This window comes from Rhyacophila brunnea, unplaced genomic scaffold (assembly GCF_057557595.1).
Source record: "Rhyacophila brunnea isolate RB1 unplaced genomic scaffold, BYU_Rbru_1.0 scaffold_13, whole genome shotgun sequence".
Taxonomy (NCBI): Eukaryota; Metazoa; Arthropoda; class Insecta; order Trichoptera; family Rhyacophilidae; genus Rhyacophila; species Rhyacophila brunnea.
In genome coordinates, this window is record NW_028232785.1 from 7554286 (window position 1) to 7573089 (window position 18804).

General features: G+C 34.6%; 1 protein-coding gene across 1 annotated transcript; it reads right to left on the reverse strand.

Moving 5' to 3' along the window:
- Positions 1–8081: 8081 nt before the first annotated feature.
- LOC147076327 (uncharacterized) lies at positions 8082–13520 on the reverse strand. The gene is made up of 2 exons (XM_085941715.1): positions 12319–13520; positions 8082–9899 (listed from the first exon to the last, which is right to left on the reverse strand). The coding sequence occupies exons 1-2, from the start codon at positions 13210–13212 to the stop codon at positions 8214–8216; spliced, it is 2580 nt and encodes an 859-aa protein (XP_085797841.1). The 5' UTR covers positions 13213–13520; the 3' UTR covers positions 8082–8213.
- Between the last annotated feature and the right edge of the window lie 5284 nt (positions 13521–18804).

Here is an 18804-nt window from a genome sequence, read left to right on the forward strand (position 1 = left end):
TTATCGCTTGACTAAAAATGTTGAGTGTCCGGGTATTGGGAATGCGCCCGGAAAAGTGTGGTATTCCGTGGTTGAAGTGACGAGACACTATAAGCAGTCTTTCTTTTTTTTCTTTTGACCATGCGCGATCCTATATTTGTATAAACAGATTTTTATTTTTATGAGAAATGAATGTTGGGCATTTGCTCAACCTATTAGGTCCATACTCTGACTCCAAACACAAATTGAAAAACAATATGTGTACTTGCCAGATCCAGTATTCGAACCTGGGACCCACGGGTAAATATGGAAGTCAATGGCATGTAATAAATTTTGTTAACCCTGCCATCTCCCGCCGTCTTAAAAATCAATAAGACATTTTTTTTCAAAATGGACCCGCCTCAAACCATTTTTCTGTGTGCGCGCGCCTCCCCTGTGTAAGCAGTTTTCAACTCGTTCTCACGTTAGCGGAATATATCAGCATCCAAAGCATTTTTTGAACGTAGAAAACTCAGTTAAAAACAAGTATTGTCATGGAAGGTAAGTTAAGTTAATTAAATCCTAACTGTTCACTGATTCTATACAAAACCACAATTTAGACCAAGCGAGCGAATGTTTGTTCTTCCTCCACTCCATCAAAATTCCTTTGACGTAAACGCCTTTTGTTGAGCGAGCATAATAATTTCGTTGGAGTGGGGGAAGAACAAACATTCGTAGCGCTTGGTCTAAATGCAGCTTAACATTATGTATCAAACCTATGTGTCTCTTCTCTATGTAAATTTGAAAAAAACCGCCAATATAAGAAAATCTAGTAATACATAACGTTAATAATTATTATAAATAAGTTTATAATTTATTAATAATTATAAGTGTATCTAATTTTAAATATTAAGTCTTGTAATGGTTATATTATTAAGAATCCACACACCAAAGCAACGAGTAACTTCATCGTTTTATTTGTCCAGTTCTACTATCCAGGTGGAGCATACGACCACCACTTGTATCTGTTGCATATTTATGTATTTGAAGATTTCAGCTGATCACAGAACATGGAAGAAAGAATTTTAATATAAAAAGATAATTTACACTATTTTACGTTTGATTAAGAGTATTTCTCAGTTACAGCGTTGATATACAAAAATTTAACACTTGATAATATTGATTAATTCCGACTTCTTGGATACCCGTCGCTATAATTAGAACACGACTTTGACGGCTGTTTTGATTTATTACTTAATAAGCGACAAGCCAATAAACACAAAAAAACACAAAGCCAACATTCTCAAATATTATGAAAATTGAATGTGAGTTGCATTTACGTGACAAACAGAAATACATACAGAAGCATTCTAGAGTGTGGAAATATTTGGAATAAATTTAAACATGTAAGTACTTATTTAAGAATATTCATGTTTGTATCACAATATGCATTAAAGTGTATTTGTGTAAATGAAATATTGGTAATATTTTTAAGGCTTTGTATTTCTTGCGTTTTATGGCACGACTGTCATTAAATCATAAGCCAAAACTGTCTTCAAAGTCTATGGCTCGTATTTCCTTTTTATTATGTGGTGACAAACTTTAATTTCAATATTGAAACTTTTAACATGTGTTTGTTAATCCCACACTCAAGAATCATACTTTTTTACAACCACACCCAAAAGATAATGGGGCAAGTGAAGTTATTCTTTGTCAGCAGGTGTTTGTTTTGTTGGTAGAGTTGATAGAAAAAAGTCTGACATCGTGAGAGTGGGATTTTTGAAATTGGTCGCCGTATGCTCCACTTGAGGTCTGTGGATGTGAAGTTGTTCGGGTCTTGGGCGTGTAGCCAAAATTTTAATTAATACGTCCTTGTATTATAATTAATTAATTAATTTAATAACAATGTATGTAATTATTATAATAAAAATGTTCTAATTTTAAATGTAACTCAATGTATATTATTAGGTTTACTCTAACGATAGTTTAAAAACAGTTATAAGTGTTTTAATTTGTTTTGTGATGTCTACTCCAGTCAAGCGCACACAGAAAAACGGTTTGGGGGGGGGGGTCCATTTAAAAAAAATTATCCATAAGTAATACTTTTTAGAGGATTAACTGTCAACTATTTATAGTTTCTCGTCAATTCAACCATAAAATCTAGACACTCCACACTTTGAATCTAGCAATAAATATCTAGCCTGCAGGTATAACTACAGATGTTCACTATTGCGAGCTGTCGCATCCGGTTACATATAAAATTGTGTGTAAAACATTTCACCGTGGCACAGTTCGCCGTGTGCTTTCTTATCGGAAAGAGATAACCATATACTATACGGTCTCCAATTTTATTAGATTCAATATGAACATTAATTTAATTTTCATAGCTGATTTTGGCAACCTAACCTAACCTAACAAATAATCCAGTAGGTAGGTATATCGACTATTTTCAAAATTTATTTGCTGCTGGCTTTCTGTAAAGTATAAACCGACAAGAACCGTGTTTTATTTAGACATGAATTTTATGTCAGTACTACACAACCCAAAGAAGTTGGACAGTCTTTCTTATACGGCCATATATTCCCGATACAACATTTCACGGTGAAGTGTGATACGGCAAACTGCATACGTACAAGTTTCCGAGCACGGTAGTGTCACGTCTAATCTTTTAGACATGCCCCACAGATAGTTGCATCAATTTAAGAATGTTACGGGTCTTTACGTTGTCACAGGTTTTATGTGTCGTAGAATGCTGAAAGGAGTGGGGCCAACCTGTTGAGAAGACTGTTTGATAGTCAAATTATCCGTGTCACGATCTTCAGTCGTGAGGTTCTGACGAAGAAGAAGAAGAACAATTGATATGACATTTTTATTATTAAGTTATTTGTATTTTTACTGTTTCTGAAGGGGAGGGTCCGGACCCGAAAACCGACCCTTTGTGTGCGCGCTTGAGTCTAGTTCAAGATACATTTGTGCGTGAAAAAAACGACTCAAATGGAATAGTACAAAACTTAAATCAAGTACCTTGAACATTGTATAAAATAACTGTTCACAAAACGTTTTTGATGTGCAAAATGCCATAAACAAGCGAGTATTTCATCGAAGATAACAATGCATGGTTTCGTGGAATGTTTTGATTAAAACGTACAAAATTTGTGCGACGTAAACTTTCCAAGTTATATTTTATTCGATAACAATATTGGCAGGTGTCGATGTGTGTTGAGTTTCAAAACTTTCAATCTGTAGACTTCGCACCGACATTTGTAGCACATAATAAGTATTTGTATCATTTGTTTACACACAGATGTATCGTGGTTTTGACTAAGGTTGGAAATAATTTAAAGTGTCGATTATTGAATAGTCATTCATTCACTTGTCATGGAGACGCAACCGCAATACAATCCGTGGTTAGTGAACAAAATGCTCAGTGCTTTATATTTCTCCAAACTCATGATTCTTGTGAATCAAAGAAGAATCCATCTCAAAATGGCAGTTGAATGAATGACTATCAATTCATATATGTAAAAAATCTTTTAATGCACTTTTAAATTTGCACGCTTGTCCAATAAATTAAATATTAAAAAAAAAACAAATTAAAACAAATTTAACTTATTTTCGACGTGAATGAATTACCACAAAGTAACCGCCGTATCTATATAGAAACGACTAACCTACCTATCAAATACTCATTAACAAATATGTATTAATTATTATGTATACATCTACCAGTGAGAGTTTAATGATATGACGCAATTAAGATTCAATACTTACATAACGTATACACTTACGCAATGTATTTTTTGTCTTTTCATTAGAAGTGACAGATTTTTCCCTCATTACTGAGGGCCACAGTTCATAATTATTTTGGAAGAAGGCAGAAGTTCCAAATTAAATTAAATACCATGTGTTTAGTCAAATTTTCATATCTGCGTCTCTGCTGGCTTGCATCTTTCCCTGTACGGCCATCGTGGTTTTGACTAAGGTTGGAAATAATTTAAAGTGTCGATTATTGAATAGTCATTCATTCACTTGTCATGGAGACGCAACCGCAATACAATCCGTGGTTAGTGAACAAAATGCTCAGTGCTTTATATTTCTCCAAACTCATGATTCTTGTGAATCAAAGAAGAATCCATCTCAAAATGGCAGTTGAATGAATGACTATCAATTCATATATGTAAAAAATCTTTTAATGCACTTTTAAATTTGCACGCTTGTCCAATAAATTAAATATTAAAAAAAAAACAAATTAAAACAAATTTAACTTATTTTCGACGTGAATGAATTACCACAAAGTAACCGCCGTATCTATATAGAAACGACTAACCTACCTATCAAATACTCATTAACAAATATGTATTAATTATTATGTATACATCTACCAGTGAGAGTTTAATGATATGACGCAATTAAGATTCAATACTTACATAACGTATACACTTACGCAATGTATTTTTTGTCTTTTCATTAGAAGTGACAGATTTTTCCCTCATTACTGAGGGCCACAGTTCATAATTATTTTGGAAGAAGGCAGAAGTTCCAAATTAAATTAAATACCATGTGTTTAGTCAAATTTTCATATCTGCGTCTCTGCTGGCTTGCATCTTTCCCTGTACGGCCTATAGTAAATTATGAGAATATGGAAAACAGATTATCTGAATTCTTTCACCGCCATTGCGTTAAAAGATTCAAATTCAAGTGTCTGCGATCCTAAGCATGCATTATTTGCATTCGATCACAGGGAAAACTGCGGTGTCTGTATTAATTATTGAAATTCAACTGCGTTTTTCCATTAAACTCTCACTGTTAACGCACTGTTAAAATACCTACATGTATGTAACGTAACATTAAACTAACATTTCCGTTAACTTATGTACTTACATAATTTTAACATTTGTATTAATTTAAGACGTGATATGAGTAATATTTTTGTATGAAAATCTCCTAACTGTATTTATTATAAACATTGATATCATTGTATTTAATCAAATTATAAAATTATGAATTATGTAATTCGTTTTTTCTTCATAATTTAAACTACCTATATATTATGTCTCCCAGTGGCGAAGGGTGGAGGTAGGCTGTTAAGATCCGACATAAATGGTGCACACTAAATTGTTTCCGTCATACGTTTTTGTTTTCATTGAACTAACACTACAATGTATAGATAGTGTTTATTAGTTTTTAAAATACAATTAAACCCTGCGTAAACTAAGCCATAATAGATAATAGTCAAAAACATCTAAAATTATGCCATTAAACCATACATACGTAATGAATTTTAGAAAAACTAAACAAAACCATCTGTAAATGTCGTCACTGTTCTGGCAGAAGACATTAATTCGAAAAAATGACATATTGAGTTAGTTATACCAAAATGTTCCTTATTTAAAACTTTACCGTCTGGAAACCTTCTTAATAAATAAACAGTCTTTATTTTAAAGTCATCCTTTTTACGATTACTTAATAAAGTCACATGATAGACCATTTCAAACATTTTAACAACTTCAAAGTCAAATTAGGTACTCAAAACTAGTATTCTCCAGTTAGTGTGTTCTGCCAGAACAGAGACGATGTGTTCTTCATGAAAACCAATAAGTATGACAGAAAAAGTGTGTACTATTTTTGTCGGATCGCCAATAGCAAACGAAAACTATTATGGTTTGGATGAGGCAGCGTTTAATTGATTTATTTAAAAAACAAATACGTATGACTGACAAAGTTTAGTGTGTACTATTTATTTTGGATCTTAATAGCCTACCTCTACCCTTCACCATTGATGTCTCCCCATTATATATTATTACGTAAATCAACATAACGTTAATTCTATATTATATTATATAAACAAAATCTGCCAAGAGATATTAGTAGTATAAACATTTGAAAAAGAAACTTTTTGAATATATACATTAATTATTACATACAATATATTGGTAAACTTTTTTTTTTCTTATACCTCCTAAAGATAAATAAATGGTAAATTTTTGTAAAATAAATATGTAAAAAAAATAAAATATTTGTTTTCATTCCGACACCAATCATCATGAAAAGCAGTATAGGTCTTTTACCTTGTGAAGACTAACTACATGTCATTATCACATTATCATCACCAGCCGAGATCGATCCACTGACAGACGAAGGCCTCCCCTAGTTCTTTGCTACCGTGTACATCTATCATAATACAGTCGAACTCGGTTATTACGATCACGGAAATAGCGAGCTCTTGGATGTAATGAGGAAACATTCGTTGACATTTTGGTTTATGATTTCCTCCATACATTTATTCACTTTTATAACGAGCTACTTCCATGATGAGACGCCTTCTCTGTGTACTGTGTGAGAATGGCACGCAACTTAATATTTATAAAAAATAATCTGTGTCGGACAAGTTATCCTATATCAGGGATGGCGAACCTTTTTACGTACACGTGCCAAAATTTCCCAAATATTATTTGTTGTCCCTCTGACGTGCCGAATAGTTTTCCAAGTAGTTCAAGAAGGCCAAAAATGAAAAAAATAGTTCTTTATGGATAAAAAAAATTCCCGATGGGCCACAACGGGCTCGTTTTTTCACAGATAGCTCGTTTTTTAAACGGCAGTTCCGGGGTGGGTCACAGCCATGCCAGAGCAAAAATATCGTCAAAAATTTTCTTAAAACTGTTCATGTGTCGATCGTTTAAAAATATTTTCGACCCTAAGCAATAAAATCCGACCATAGACCGATGCCGCCGGGATAGGATTACATTTATGATACTAGTTAAGTGTCTAAGTAACTAATTGGTATTTTCGCCGACAACATTGAAAAAGTATCCACGCATATGGTTGTAAGTTCATGTAAAAAATCCAAGCTGAAGTCAGTAGGTACCTACCAGTGTTCATTACAATAAACAACTTCTTTTGTAGTTTATGAATGCAATGCTTGTTTCGGGGATTTTTACAATGTTTTTCAGAGTCTTTTAATGGGTTTGAGTGCTTTGAGGTGAAATTTAAGAACAATGAGAGTGAAAACAATGAAACAGGAATCAATTTTTAATTTTATAAGAAAAGTGGATTGACAGAAAAATGGAATGTTATGTGTGTGTAAATAAATTCTAATTGCAACTTTTTGTGTTATGTGACCGCTCATTTAAAAATACCTATTCTCTGATATAACGAGTAACGCTTATAACGAGCAAATTCAGTCGGTCCCATCTTCCTCGTAATAACCAAGTGTATACTAAAAAAAACTACAATAATTCACTTACATATAAAATCATTTATTTTTTTAATATTATGCTATACAATAATTATTTAAATACACTAAACAGAAAATTTATAATTAAATTTGATATACAACTTAAAATTTAAAACAAAATCATTTGAAATTGAATTTGCATGACTTGCTAATTTTAGTTCTGGTTGACATTTTGAGAGAATCACCGATTCTATGTTTTTGAAAAGACTGCCAAAAAAATATAAATAAAGGGAAAAACCACAAATTGGCATTATGTCAATGTGTTATTTCACCTTTTCGAGAATGTTCCTCATCTATCGAGCCGACAATATTTGTCTATGCCGAGACATTATTAAAACAAAACAAAAAACAATCGTACTGTGTAACCTTGGTCTTAGGCACTGCAGACATATCTATAAATAGAAATGTACACATGCGTCTGGAATTCATTTCAATGTGTTCAAATAAATTAGATTTCAAATTTTAATACATGGTTTTAATTGAATTTTGTATATTCCGAGCACTGTAATTGTGCGACAGGTTTGAACTGTTTCGAGGCCTCCTTTTAAATATTCCGACGAATCTATTGCGTCATCTGCGTCAAAGAAAATCGACCATTGATCGAAATCGTGATATTCCGTACATGTAAAATTGGGGTTCCACTGTATTTAGCCTTTGTCTATATAGAGAAGGTCTCGTTCAATATCGTTGAGTTTAAGCATGAAGCGGGAACCGAATCAACACCAGCTGGAACGATCACATTAGATATTATGTATGACGTATCTGCTTATAAAGTTGTGAGGTCATGGGTGACATGTTCGAATCCCAAATCTGTTTAATTCACGTGTTGATATTCAACGTGTGTTTGGATTCAGAACACTGACCTAAGCCAGTGACTAATATCTATTTCTTGTAGAAAAATCTAATAAGAAACGTCTTTTGGAGACAGTCAGGATTCACAACACCGGAAAATATTTATTGGAACATAACAGGCACTTTGTTCCAAGATAATTGTACTCAAAACTGTTTAGCACACTATAATTTAGGATACGTCTACCTCAATAAACTCGGTAGCGTCGATTCCGTCTTGACTGTCGTCATCGTCATCATCAGGTCTCTGTCTTGATGACTTTTTCATCTTCCTCCTCCTGAATACTTTACCGTCATGCTTAACCGACTTGTGCTGCTGCAATCGCCCGGCACTAGTGAACTTCCGTCCGCAGACATCGCAAGTGGGAGCGTTATCGCTGTCTTTAGAATACTTGGTCACCATTTTGGACAGCGTTGCCGATAGTATATCGACATTTTCCGACTTAAACTCCTCCTTGAAAGCTTTAAACACTCCATTGCTGACCTTACCGCCTTTGTGTATACCGACATAGTGCTCCTTTAGCGAGGACACATCGCTAAATACCATTTTACATATCCCGCACGATAACTCGGCAAGGTTATTATGCACGCTTGCAAAATGGCCGTCTTTTAAAACGGGCGTGGCGAAACGTTTCAAGCAGACTTCACACTCGTACTTATACTTCAACCCTGAATGCGTTTTCATTTCATGCTGCAGTAATTTACCAATGTATTGAAACGTGTCTCCGCAAGTATCGCAGGAATAATTTCCAGGCATATCTACGTGACGTTTACGGCCGCCGTGATACTCGTCAATGTGAGTCTTTAGCAGTTTTTTCGACGTAAATTTAGCCGTGCATCTAGTACACGTGTGCGCATCAGAGTTGCCTTCTAAAAGATGACTCGTAGCCGCGTCGAAGCCGTCGTCGTAACTGTCATAATCGGTATCGTAATTATTCGTAGCGTTGTCATAACTATTCGCTACATTATCATCATCAAAGACTTCTATCAGTTTAATATCGGCCTTATCGTCCGCGATCACAAATTCGTGCGGAAACAATTCGTCACTCAACATTCGCTCGTCGTTAAAAAGTTCACTCAGCAATTTGACGTCGTCAAAATGCATATTTTTACGTGTGTAATACCCGAAAAGACACGCGTCAACCGGTATAACCTCGTTGGCTTCTTTTTCAAACCTTTTAATTCGTATATGACTGACCGGTTTAAAATCCACAGGACTTTTAGTATTACACAGTAAATATATTATCCTTTTCACGTGATCGAGGTCTAAAAACGACAGCGGTTTACCATCCAAGCGTTCCGGTACCGCGTAAAAAGGTACACATATTTCATCAGCCACTTCGCATCCGTCGACATCAACCATATTGGCGTCTTCGAGCCTCTGATCCAAGACTATTCTATCTTTCAGACACAGATCGTCATCGGAAGAAAATCCTAAATCGATAAGACGGTCACGTTTGACCTTTTTAACCTTTTTGGACTTCTTTTTAATACCGTTCCTATGTTTTTTTTTCTTCTTCACTTTTAAACTATCATAATCTTCATTCAACGCGGCGCTTTTTTCTCTTCTTCTTCTTCTTTTCCTCGTTTTATTCGTCTTGACTTTCAAAATGTCTCCTTTTTTCTCGATGAGCGAATCTATCTTCTCGTACATTCTGTCAACAGATCTATCGAAGAGGTTAGTCGAAATGTGTCCGATTATTTCCGCGCCGAAACTGGTCAGGAACACCCTGGATGTCTCCAGCAGCTTGCGGACATCCCTGAATCTATTGTTGATGATCATATCGACTGCCGCCTTCTCGACTTTGGATATTTCGTCACTGTGGTTTTGGGCATTATTGATAAAATCATCGGGCAACTGGAAAATAAAAAAAACATATTAAGTACTTAAGTATTGTATTCTTGGCCTGTTGACAACAGACAATCGACTGGCTGCAATGTTTTGTGCCAAGCTCAAGTCATGAATGCCAGACTATACCCTATGATAGGTAGAAAAAGCAAGCTCGCCCTTAGAAGCAAACTTCTTCTCCATACTACGATCATCTGTCCCATTATGACATATGCTGAACCCATCCGGGGCGAGCCATAATAGATAATATTCAAAAAATATTCGTCTATCCATAAAATATCCAAATTTATGCCATTAAATCATATATAATTTTGGGCATTTTATACATAGAAGAATATTTTTTATCTATTATGGTTTGGTTAGGAAGGAGAAACATGAATTTTAAAAAACTAACCAACACCATCTGTAATAATGTATTCTTAATTAAGGGCGGACGTGCTCAGCGTGGGTCAAAATGGAGCTTTTTTTCTATTTTCAAAGCATAATCCTAGACATACCTGAAACGTCGTAGATAATCTATTTATATAATTTTGAAGCCTTATTATCATTTATATTTATTTTAAGCATTTTTTGATGACTGCATAAAGTATTTTTATTACATAAAATAGTATTCTTTTAAACCTCTCGCTCTAATGTTTTAGAATATAGTCATATTTCAGTACATAAATGTGCAGCTATGTTAAGATTTTTTACATTTATTAATTTTTAAATGCATTTATAAAACCATCAGTATAATTTATATCGACATTATTGTAGTGAAATATTTACGATAAAAAATTATATTGATAATCTCTATGATCCCAAATTTGACAAGAATTGGGCATTTTATTATTCAAAAAATGGGCAAGATTAACACATTTAAAGATAATTCTAAAGATACTCATTATAAGCTATGTCTTTGACCATTCAAGTGTGATAAACATCCTACGAATAATGATTGCTTTATAATAATTATTGACCTAAGAATAAGGTAGTGTTTTTTTGAAATACGCCATTTCTTTTGGCATTCCCCAGTGGTTAAGCTACAACATACGGCCGTAGCCATAATTGGCAAACTATAATTGAAGTAGGGAGTAAAATGATGTTAACGCGCATATTTGAACATGTACCGTCTAAAAAAAAAAAAAAATTCGGTTAGGTAAGATTAGGAAAATAGAACAAAAGCTCCATTTTGACCAACGCTGAGCATGTCCCCCCTTAAACGAAACCAAATAAGGATGACTGAAAAACTGTGCACTATTTTAGTCACCCCGAATCATTTTTTTTCAATCCCCCAGGGCATGGTTTAACTAAATTTTTAAAAACTAACCAACACCATCTGTAAATTATTGTAGTCTTAGTTTAATGAAAACAAATAAGCATGACTGACAAAGTTTAATGTGCAATATTTATGTCAGATCTTATCAGCCTACCACCACCCTTCGCCACTGCTATGGAAAGAGCGTGGTATTGATATAGGACAGGGATGGCGAACCTATGGCACGCGAGATGATTTTGCATGGCACGCGAATGTTGTGTTGAAAAGAGAAAAAATAGATATATAATTTAAAAGATATTTTTTTTACAAATTACAAATACCTAAATATATATATCGTCTCTGTTCTGGCAGAACACACTAACTGGAGAATACTAGTTTTGAGTAATTTGACTTTGAAGATTTTAAAATGTTTGAAATGGTCTATCATGTGAGTTTATTAAGTAATCGTAAAAAGGATGACTTTAAAATAAAGACTGTTTATTTATTAAGAAGGTTTCCAGGCGGTAAAGTTTTAAATAAGGAAAATTTTGGTATAACTAACTCAATATGTCATTTTTTCGAATTAGTGTCTTCTGCCAGAACAGTGACGATATATAATATTAAAAATGCGTATTTTCTTCGGTTTTTCGAAACGACGAAATTCATGCATTCACAAAACAGGCCCGCAGAACTTTCGAATAAAAAAACGAGCCATTTTTTTAGAAAAGGACCCGGCTGTGGCCCACCCCGAAACTGCTGTCTAAAAAACGGGCCCATTGCGGCCCACCCGGAATTTTTTTTATCCTTAAAGAACTATTTTTTTCATTTTTGGCCTGCTCGAACTACTTGGAAAACTGCTCGGCACGTTAGAGGGTCAACAAATAATATTTGGGAAATTTTGGCACGTGTACGTAAAAAGGTTCGCCATCCCTGATATAGGATAACTTGTCTGACACAGATTATTTTTTATAAATTTTAAATTGCGTGCCATTCGCACACAGTACACAGAGAAGGCGTCTCATCATGTAAGCAGCTCGTTATAAAAGTGAATAAATGTATGGAGAAAATCATAAACTAAAATGTCAACGAAGTTTCCTCATTACATCCGAGATCTTGCTATTTCCGTGATCGTAATAACCAAGTTCGACTGTATGTAGAAATGAAAATGAATAAATAAAAAATAGCGCTTACGTCAATGTTTGCATGTTCGCATTTTACATGAAACTCCAAGTCCTTGAGTTCATTGAACCCTGACATACAAAGTCCGCACGTGTACAACGGACCTTCCGCGTCATCAAGTCCCAGCTGATAACCCGCGTTGCAAATGCCGTGCTTTTTAAATTCCAACTCCGACTGAAACATACGTCTGCAATTGGCGCACTGAAAATTATCCACGTTCACATTTTCGCTGTTATCCGAGTTGTTTCCGTTGAATTCGTCGATATTTTCAATTTCTTTTTTAATAATGGTGGAGTTTTGTTTTATTTTGACGTTTCCGGCGTCTTTTTCAAAGTCCATCAAGGGAGGGGACGCGTTATTGTCGCATTTTTCGCCTGCAGTGCTGATTTTTGACGGATTGTGGCCGTTCTCGCCCATTATTACAGCCGTTTCTCGCTCTATATCATCGTCAGAATCTCCATTTATATCGGAAATATGATTTTTCGATGCTAATTCTAAATCCGGCATTGCAATATCAAAATCCTTGTTTCTAACAGCCATATTAAAAATACCACTAGAAGTACTTGGCATATTTGAACTGTCTTCCATAACGAAAGCGTTTGATTTTTGAATAATCGCATTCTTTTGTTCGTTTGCAATAATTTCCGTCGCTTGTTTATTATAGGTTAGAAAATCATAATTATTTTCAACATTTCTTTGACTATCATGACCATATTTTTTGTTATACGCTACCCTATCTGTGTTTCCGTGAATGCTGTTGATTATTTGTTCCAAATTATTAGTAAATTCCACGTTGTTACCCTTAGAATTGAAGCGTTTGTCTTGGTCTTGGCTTTGCATTATTGGAACCTTTTCAGCGCATTTCGGCGTGATCATGTCCATTTCGTACGGTTTATACGAAGCCATTTTGATAAATTCACACTATTTTATCTAAATAAATCAATAAAAACCAGTACAAATCACGTAAACATAGATTAAAAACCATACAAAAATATCACTTCTTAATTTTTCATTATGCGGCTTTAAAACTGGATTCTGCTACTTTTCTTTAAGAATATCCGTAAATACTCATTAGATAATTATCCATTAAATATTTAAACATTAAACTATGCCATATTATGATAATTTAATTACATTTTGACGTAATTATAAGAAAGTAAATATTGGTAATAAATGATACATGGCAGCTGTCAAAAGTCAAACAATGAATCATCGACAAAAGAAATACATTTCTCGCTGTCTTAGCATTTTTTTTTCTCGTTGTCTATTAAATAAATAAAAATTACCTAGGTACCTACAAAATTATTTTATCCGAATATTTTTTTTTTGTAAATATTTAAATTTAAAATATGCTTCTCCCAATACTGTGTTCAGCAGTATTCTTAAAGAATTGGTACTAAAATAATATTAGCTTCATTCAATTAACTTACTTACGCTTCAGTGTTGGGGTGTAGGGCAAGCACATGGTCGCGCCACTTTCCTCGACCCATCGTATGTGAGACCTGCGGCGTATAGATGCAAGATGAAGGAGGGTTGACCATGGTGACAGAATCTTTGAGACTATACCATACTGATAGGCTGTCACACTCTCTGGCGGTATCCATAACACATATCCCAGCCATGTGAAGCTTCTCTTCGTGACTATTTTATTCTGCTTACGAATTTGATAGTAATGCAGTCGTATAAATGTATCCCTGAGATTCGGCGGAGACATCGATTCTCTAAGCTCAAGAGTCGAGACCTTTGGAGCCTGGTAAGATGCCATGTCTCCAAGCCAAACGAGAGCATACATAGCATTCATGCGTTGCACAAACGACATTTTTTGGTCCTCACAGCTTTGACCTCCACGCGACTCCGAGGTTCCAAGTTTAATTAATTAGTAATTTTTTCATCTCGGTGCTATAGAGAAGACCGTATAATATTAGTATACGGTAATAAGAAAGCTTACGGCAACTGTAATACGTACAATTTACATGTAACCTGAGCAGGGGGGGGTTTGGGCCCGGACCGCCCCCCAGAAATGGAAAAAATAATACAAAATATTATTTAGATAAATGGAATATTACTTATTCTTAATCTTTGTTACGACCTCATGACCCAGATGATTTGGGTGTTAAAACAGCCTATAAACGGATAGGCCCTATTCCCATGGCATTCTGCAACACGCAAGACACGTGTGTCACTCATAAATTTGTACAACTATTTGAGGCATCCAATGTTTACTTTAATATTCCGATCTGGCATGTCTAAAAGGCAAGACAGCGCAGACGACGGAAACAGACATTAACGATCCTAATAATAGTTATTATGACCGTTAGGCCACACTAATTTGATAACCGCTTCTGCGCATCTATTCTATACACAAGACTGCTATCGAGGGTAGTATATCATATTTTTGTATTGAGGTATTATAATTGTTGCAATAAGTTAGCCGTCTAAACTGTCTATCTCACTCTAAAAGTTAATACAGCCAAGAAAGGTGCTATTAAAACAGCACTTATTGTAAAAATTATAATACAAAAATATGAAAAAATACCCTCGATAGCAGTCTTGTGTATAGAATATATGCGCTGGATGAGACGGCTTGCAATAACTCATAGGTGAACACCCTTAGAGACACCTGCAGAGCAGATGTTTATCGCTGAGTGCGGAGTGTCTGGGTATGGGGAATATACACGCCGCTGAATGAAACACTTCAAACCTTGATCAAAATCTCTTTATTTACATATAATTTATTATAATAATCAAACAATTATTACGATAATAGTAATATATAATATAATTTATACTCTCTCCCGTCTTCGTAATATTAATCAATTAAATGTATACAACATTATGTCAATCACACCATTGTATGTATAACTAGACGAATTTTATCAATTACAATTAAGTATTATTTTTTTTTAAATAGTCTATGGTACAACTTTACAGTTCATATTAAAAATATGCAAAGGAATTCAAAACCATAGCTAATTCACCACAGAGCAGAGGTTATATTATTATTAATAGAGAATTATTTAGAAATTGACAACACATTTTACCATGTCCGATCCTAATAAGATCATAATAATTGCGGGCGTTCACAGAGTGGAGGTTTGTATTAACAAATTTTTGTTTTTACGAAAAATGGATTTTAGCCACTTGCTCAATCTATTAGGTCCATACTCTGGCCCCAAACACAAACTGAAAAACAATGTGTATTTGCCAGACCCAAGATTCGAACCTAGGAACCACGATATTATAAGCTGACGCGTAAGCCGCTCGTCCATTATTGAAAAACAATGTGTATTTGCCAGACCCAAGATTCGAACCTAGGAACCACGATATTATAAGCTGACGCGTAAGCCGCTCGTCCATTATAGGCATTAAAATGTTTAGATATAAAAAATTATTTTATTATTATTCCAGCGAAGATCCAATTCCGCTTTGCGTTATACTGTCTTGTTACGAATTGAAAATAACCGTTACGATAAACCGGTCACGTGTGTAATAAATACTAATGATCCCACGATAGCGTAGTGGCTAACGCATCGGCTTATAACGTCGTGGGTCCCAGATTTGAATCTCGGTTCTGGCAAATACATTGTTTTTCAAAGTGTGTTCGAGTCAGAGTATGGACCTAATAAGTTGAACAAGTGGCCAACACCCATTAATGCGAACCATAATTAGGATTGCACGTGGTAAAATCATAACTAACATATTGAAGTGTTTGTTATTTCGAATAACACGTCGTTTCATCAAGAATTAACAGTCCAAAAACGAATAAATATCTTACGAGGATTGGTTGTTAGACATTCACACCCAGTGCATTGTGACGGATCAATAATACTTGTTCTTGTAAACCACATCAATCTAAAACACCTTTTTTTCATAAGACAGTAAACACTATCCTATTTTCATTTAAAATTACGTCGACATGAATTAAGATGTATTTGTGGATTGATTTTTGAAATCATTTGACGTGTTATGTATGCCAAAATCTTATACAGTAATAGATATTCATTAGATTAAAAGGATAAAAAGAGATTCTCTCGGCTATACAACATCCGTAAGTGGCGTTGAAGGCGATGGTGATTTGATACGACTCGTCCAGGATTGGAAGGTGTACTACAAGTTGGACGACACCAAAAAAAGGAGTTTCTCGTAGGTGTATATTGAGCACAATGTGGAAAGACGACAACATAAATCAATGGATAAGTAGACAGACAAGAGTAAAGGTTACCAAGGTGATTATGAAATGTCACTCGGCATACAGCTGAAAGGATGAAATTCGAAACTGGATCGATAATTTAATATATTACAAGCTGCCCGGATCAACTCCTTACGGGAGGGAGTAAATGTGGTGTGATGTGAAATTTGCTATATGCCAATTAAAAATAAAATTGGTATAGTGGAAATTTCAAATTTGATTTTAATAATACATAAAAGTGAAATAATATATAGGTCGGTATCTGTCTTTAGCTCGCCCACTTCACACGCATTTTTTTAGACGTCGATTCTTAGATCTATACTGGCCAAAAAACTAAATAAAAACGTATCATAAGTCGACAGAGAAAATATATTTTAAAAATTCTGATGGCAAGTTATTTCGCTGAACCAATAATACCATCACATGCCTGCAGGTCGGTTCAATATCTTCCATATAATTTCTTTGAAGCAGCTTGTTTAGCTTGCTCACTCCACGTGCAATTTTATTAGAACTAACTGAGCTCGGAAAAAAACTCAAGTAGACAGAAAAGACATTTTAAAAATTCTAAGGGCACCCAATTGTTCTTGTTAATACCTGCTCATAAGCGCTCTCCAAATTGAGTTACGGTAGTAAAAAGACCAATAGTTAAAATGTGTCACAATTAAGCATGCCAGTCGTAGCATAGTGGTAATGCACGGGACTCGATACCCAAGAGACGCAGGTTCGATACCTGCCAGGTGTCTTACTTTTTTCAAAGAAGATTTTTTTTATTGGCTATATTTTCTCATGAGTGTTTTCATAATTATGTATGTTCAATAATTAGAATGGTAGGTACATTCTTAAAATCTTGTTGAATAAAAGAAATAGTTAATTACATTTTAAGAAACGTACGAAATAGCAAATTATACATAAGTAGAACGTACAAATGTCGAGGACCGCCTGTACTGTGACCATAAACTGTAAAAAAACAGGTCATCATAATGGCATATTACACATGTTCACACTCTTGCAAAGATATCAAAATTTTTCATTTTACGCTATACGACACCTGGGCACTTAAGCACTCTAATATGGAGTATATGGACATTTACAGTGTGGCGATATCACAATGGAGCTTCTGAGAGGATAGGTTGTTGGTTATTCATTCTACCGTTACGCCTGAACCATCAAAAAATGCATATTGATTATAAAAACGGCATATGATTGGATGAATTACCAGCACAATCCATTAATTAACCTCTGCACAAACTAGAATGCATACTTCTTCTTCCATCAGTGGTTCCGTATGGATACAGAACATTACTAATAATGAAAGACGTTGAAGAATTATCTTTGGTTAAAGAGATGGAGCATTTATATATGAAAAGGAAACTTAATAACTCGGAGACTTATTGATTGGTGGTATTGAATGTTTATATTTTAACCAGGTTCAATTCGATATTTAGGGTGACGAATCGTCTTGAAGGCGTACAGTACACCCTATCAACGCTGTCATTTTGACATTTGCTTTTACAATGATAGTCGCCGGAATTTATTTATTACTATAATGAAATAATTACATTATACAAAACCAATAGTAACGCGTAACAATACGAATTGGAGTATCTTCTTTAGAATACCGAACAATTACAACCAATTAAATGAGTTCTGTTCTAATTACACAGATACACGCGTTGCAATCAATTGTCAATTTTCAATAGAAATTACCTACACACAACCAAGGAACATAAAATTGACAGAAACTGGCTTACCCTAGTGAGGGTAAAAACAGTTTTGAAGCAAGGTTCGTTTTATTACTTCTAGGTCATAAAATCAAGACACAAAGCATGCCAACTGTCTTCAAATATTGTGCATTGTGTTTACGTGACAAAGCAATTTATGAGACAGATGTAACTATTGGAAATAACATATGTTTTAATTTATCACATATATTTCCACACTCGAGTAGGGTAAGCCAGTTTCCATTAATTTCGTGTTCCTTGCACACAACGGATTCAGATACCAATTCGATCATCTAAACCAAGGGTAGTCAACCTGGTCCCTACCGCCCACTAGTGGTCGTTCCAGCTTTCATGGTGGGTGGTTGGGGTTTTAAAAACATTTTCATTACGTTTCCATAAAATTCCCCATGATGATTTAAAGTTTTGCAGCATCAGCCTCAGGGATCTAATTGATAATTTAATGAATTAAATGTAATTTCATCAGACTTCATGCTTCTATGTATGCAAAGTATAAATAAAAAGATAGATCTAACTACAGTAAGTTGTTTTATAAAGATTTATTCTGCCAAACTCAGCAAAAGTCTGACA

Coding starts and splice junctions, on each gene's coding strand:
- LOC147076327 (XM_085941715.1), bottom strand. CDS start 13,212: ATGGCTTCGTATAAACCGTACGAAATGGACATGATCACGCCGAAATGC. Junction 9,900..12,318: donor GCGAACATGCAAACATTGAC/GTAAGCGCTATT, acceptor TTTATTTTCCAG/TTGCCCGATGATTTTATCAA.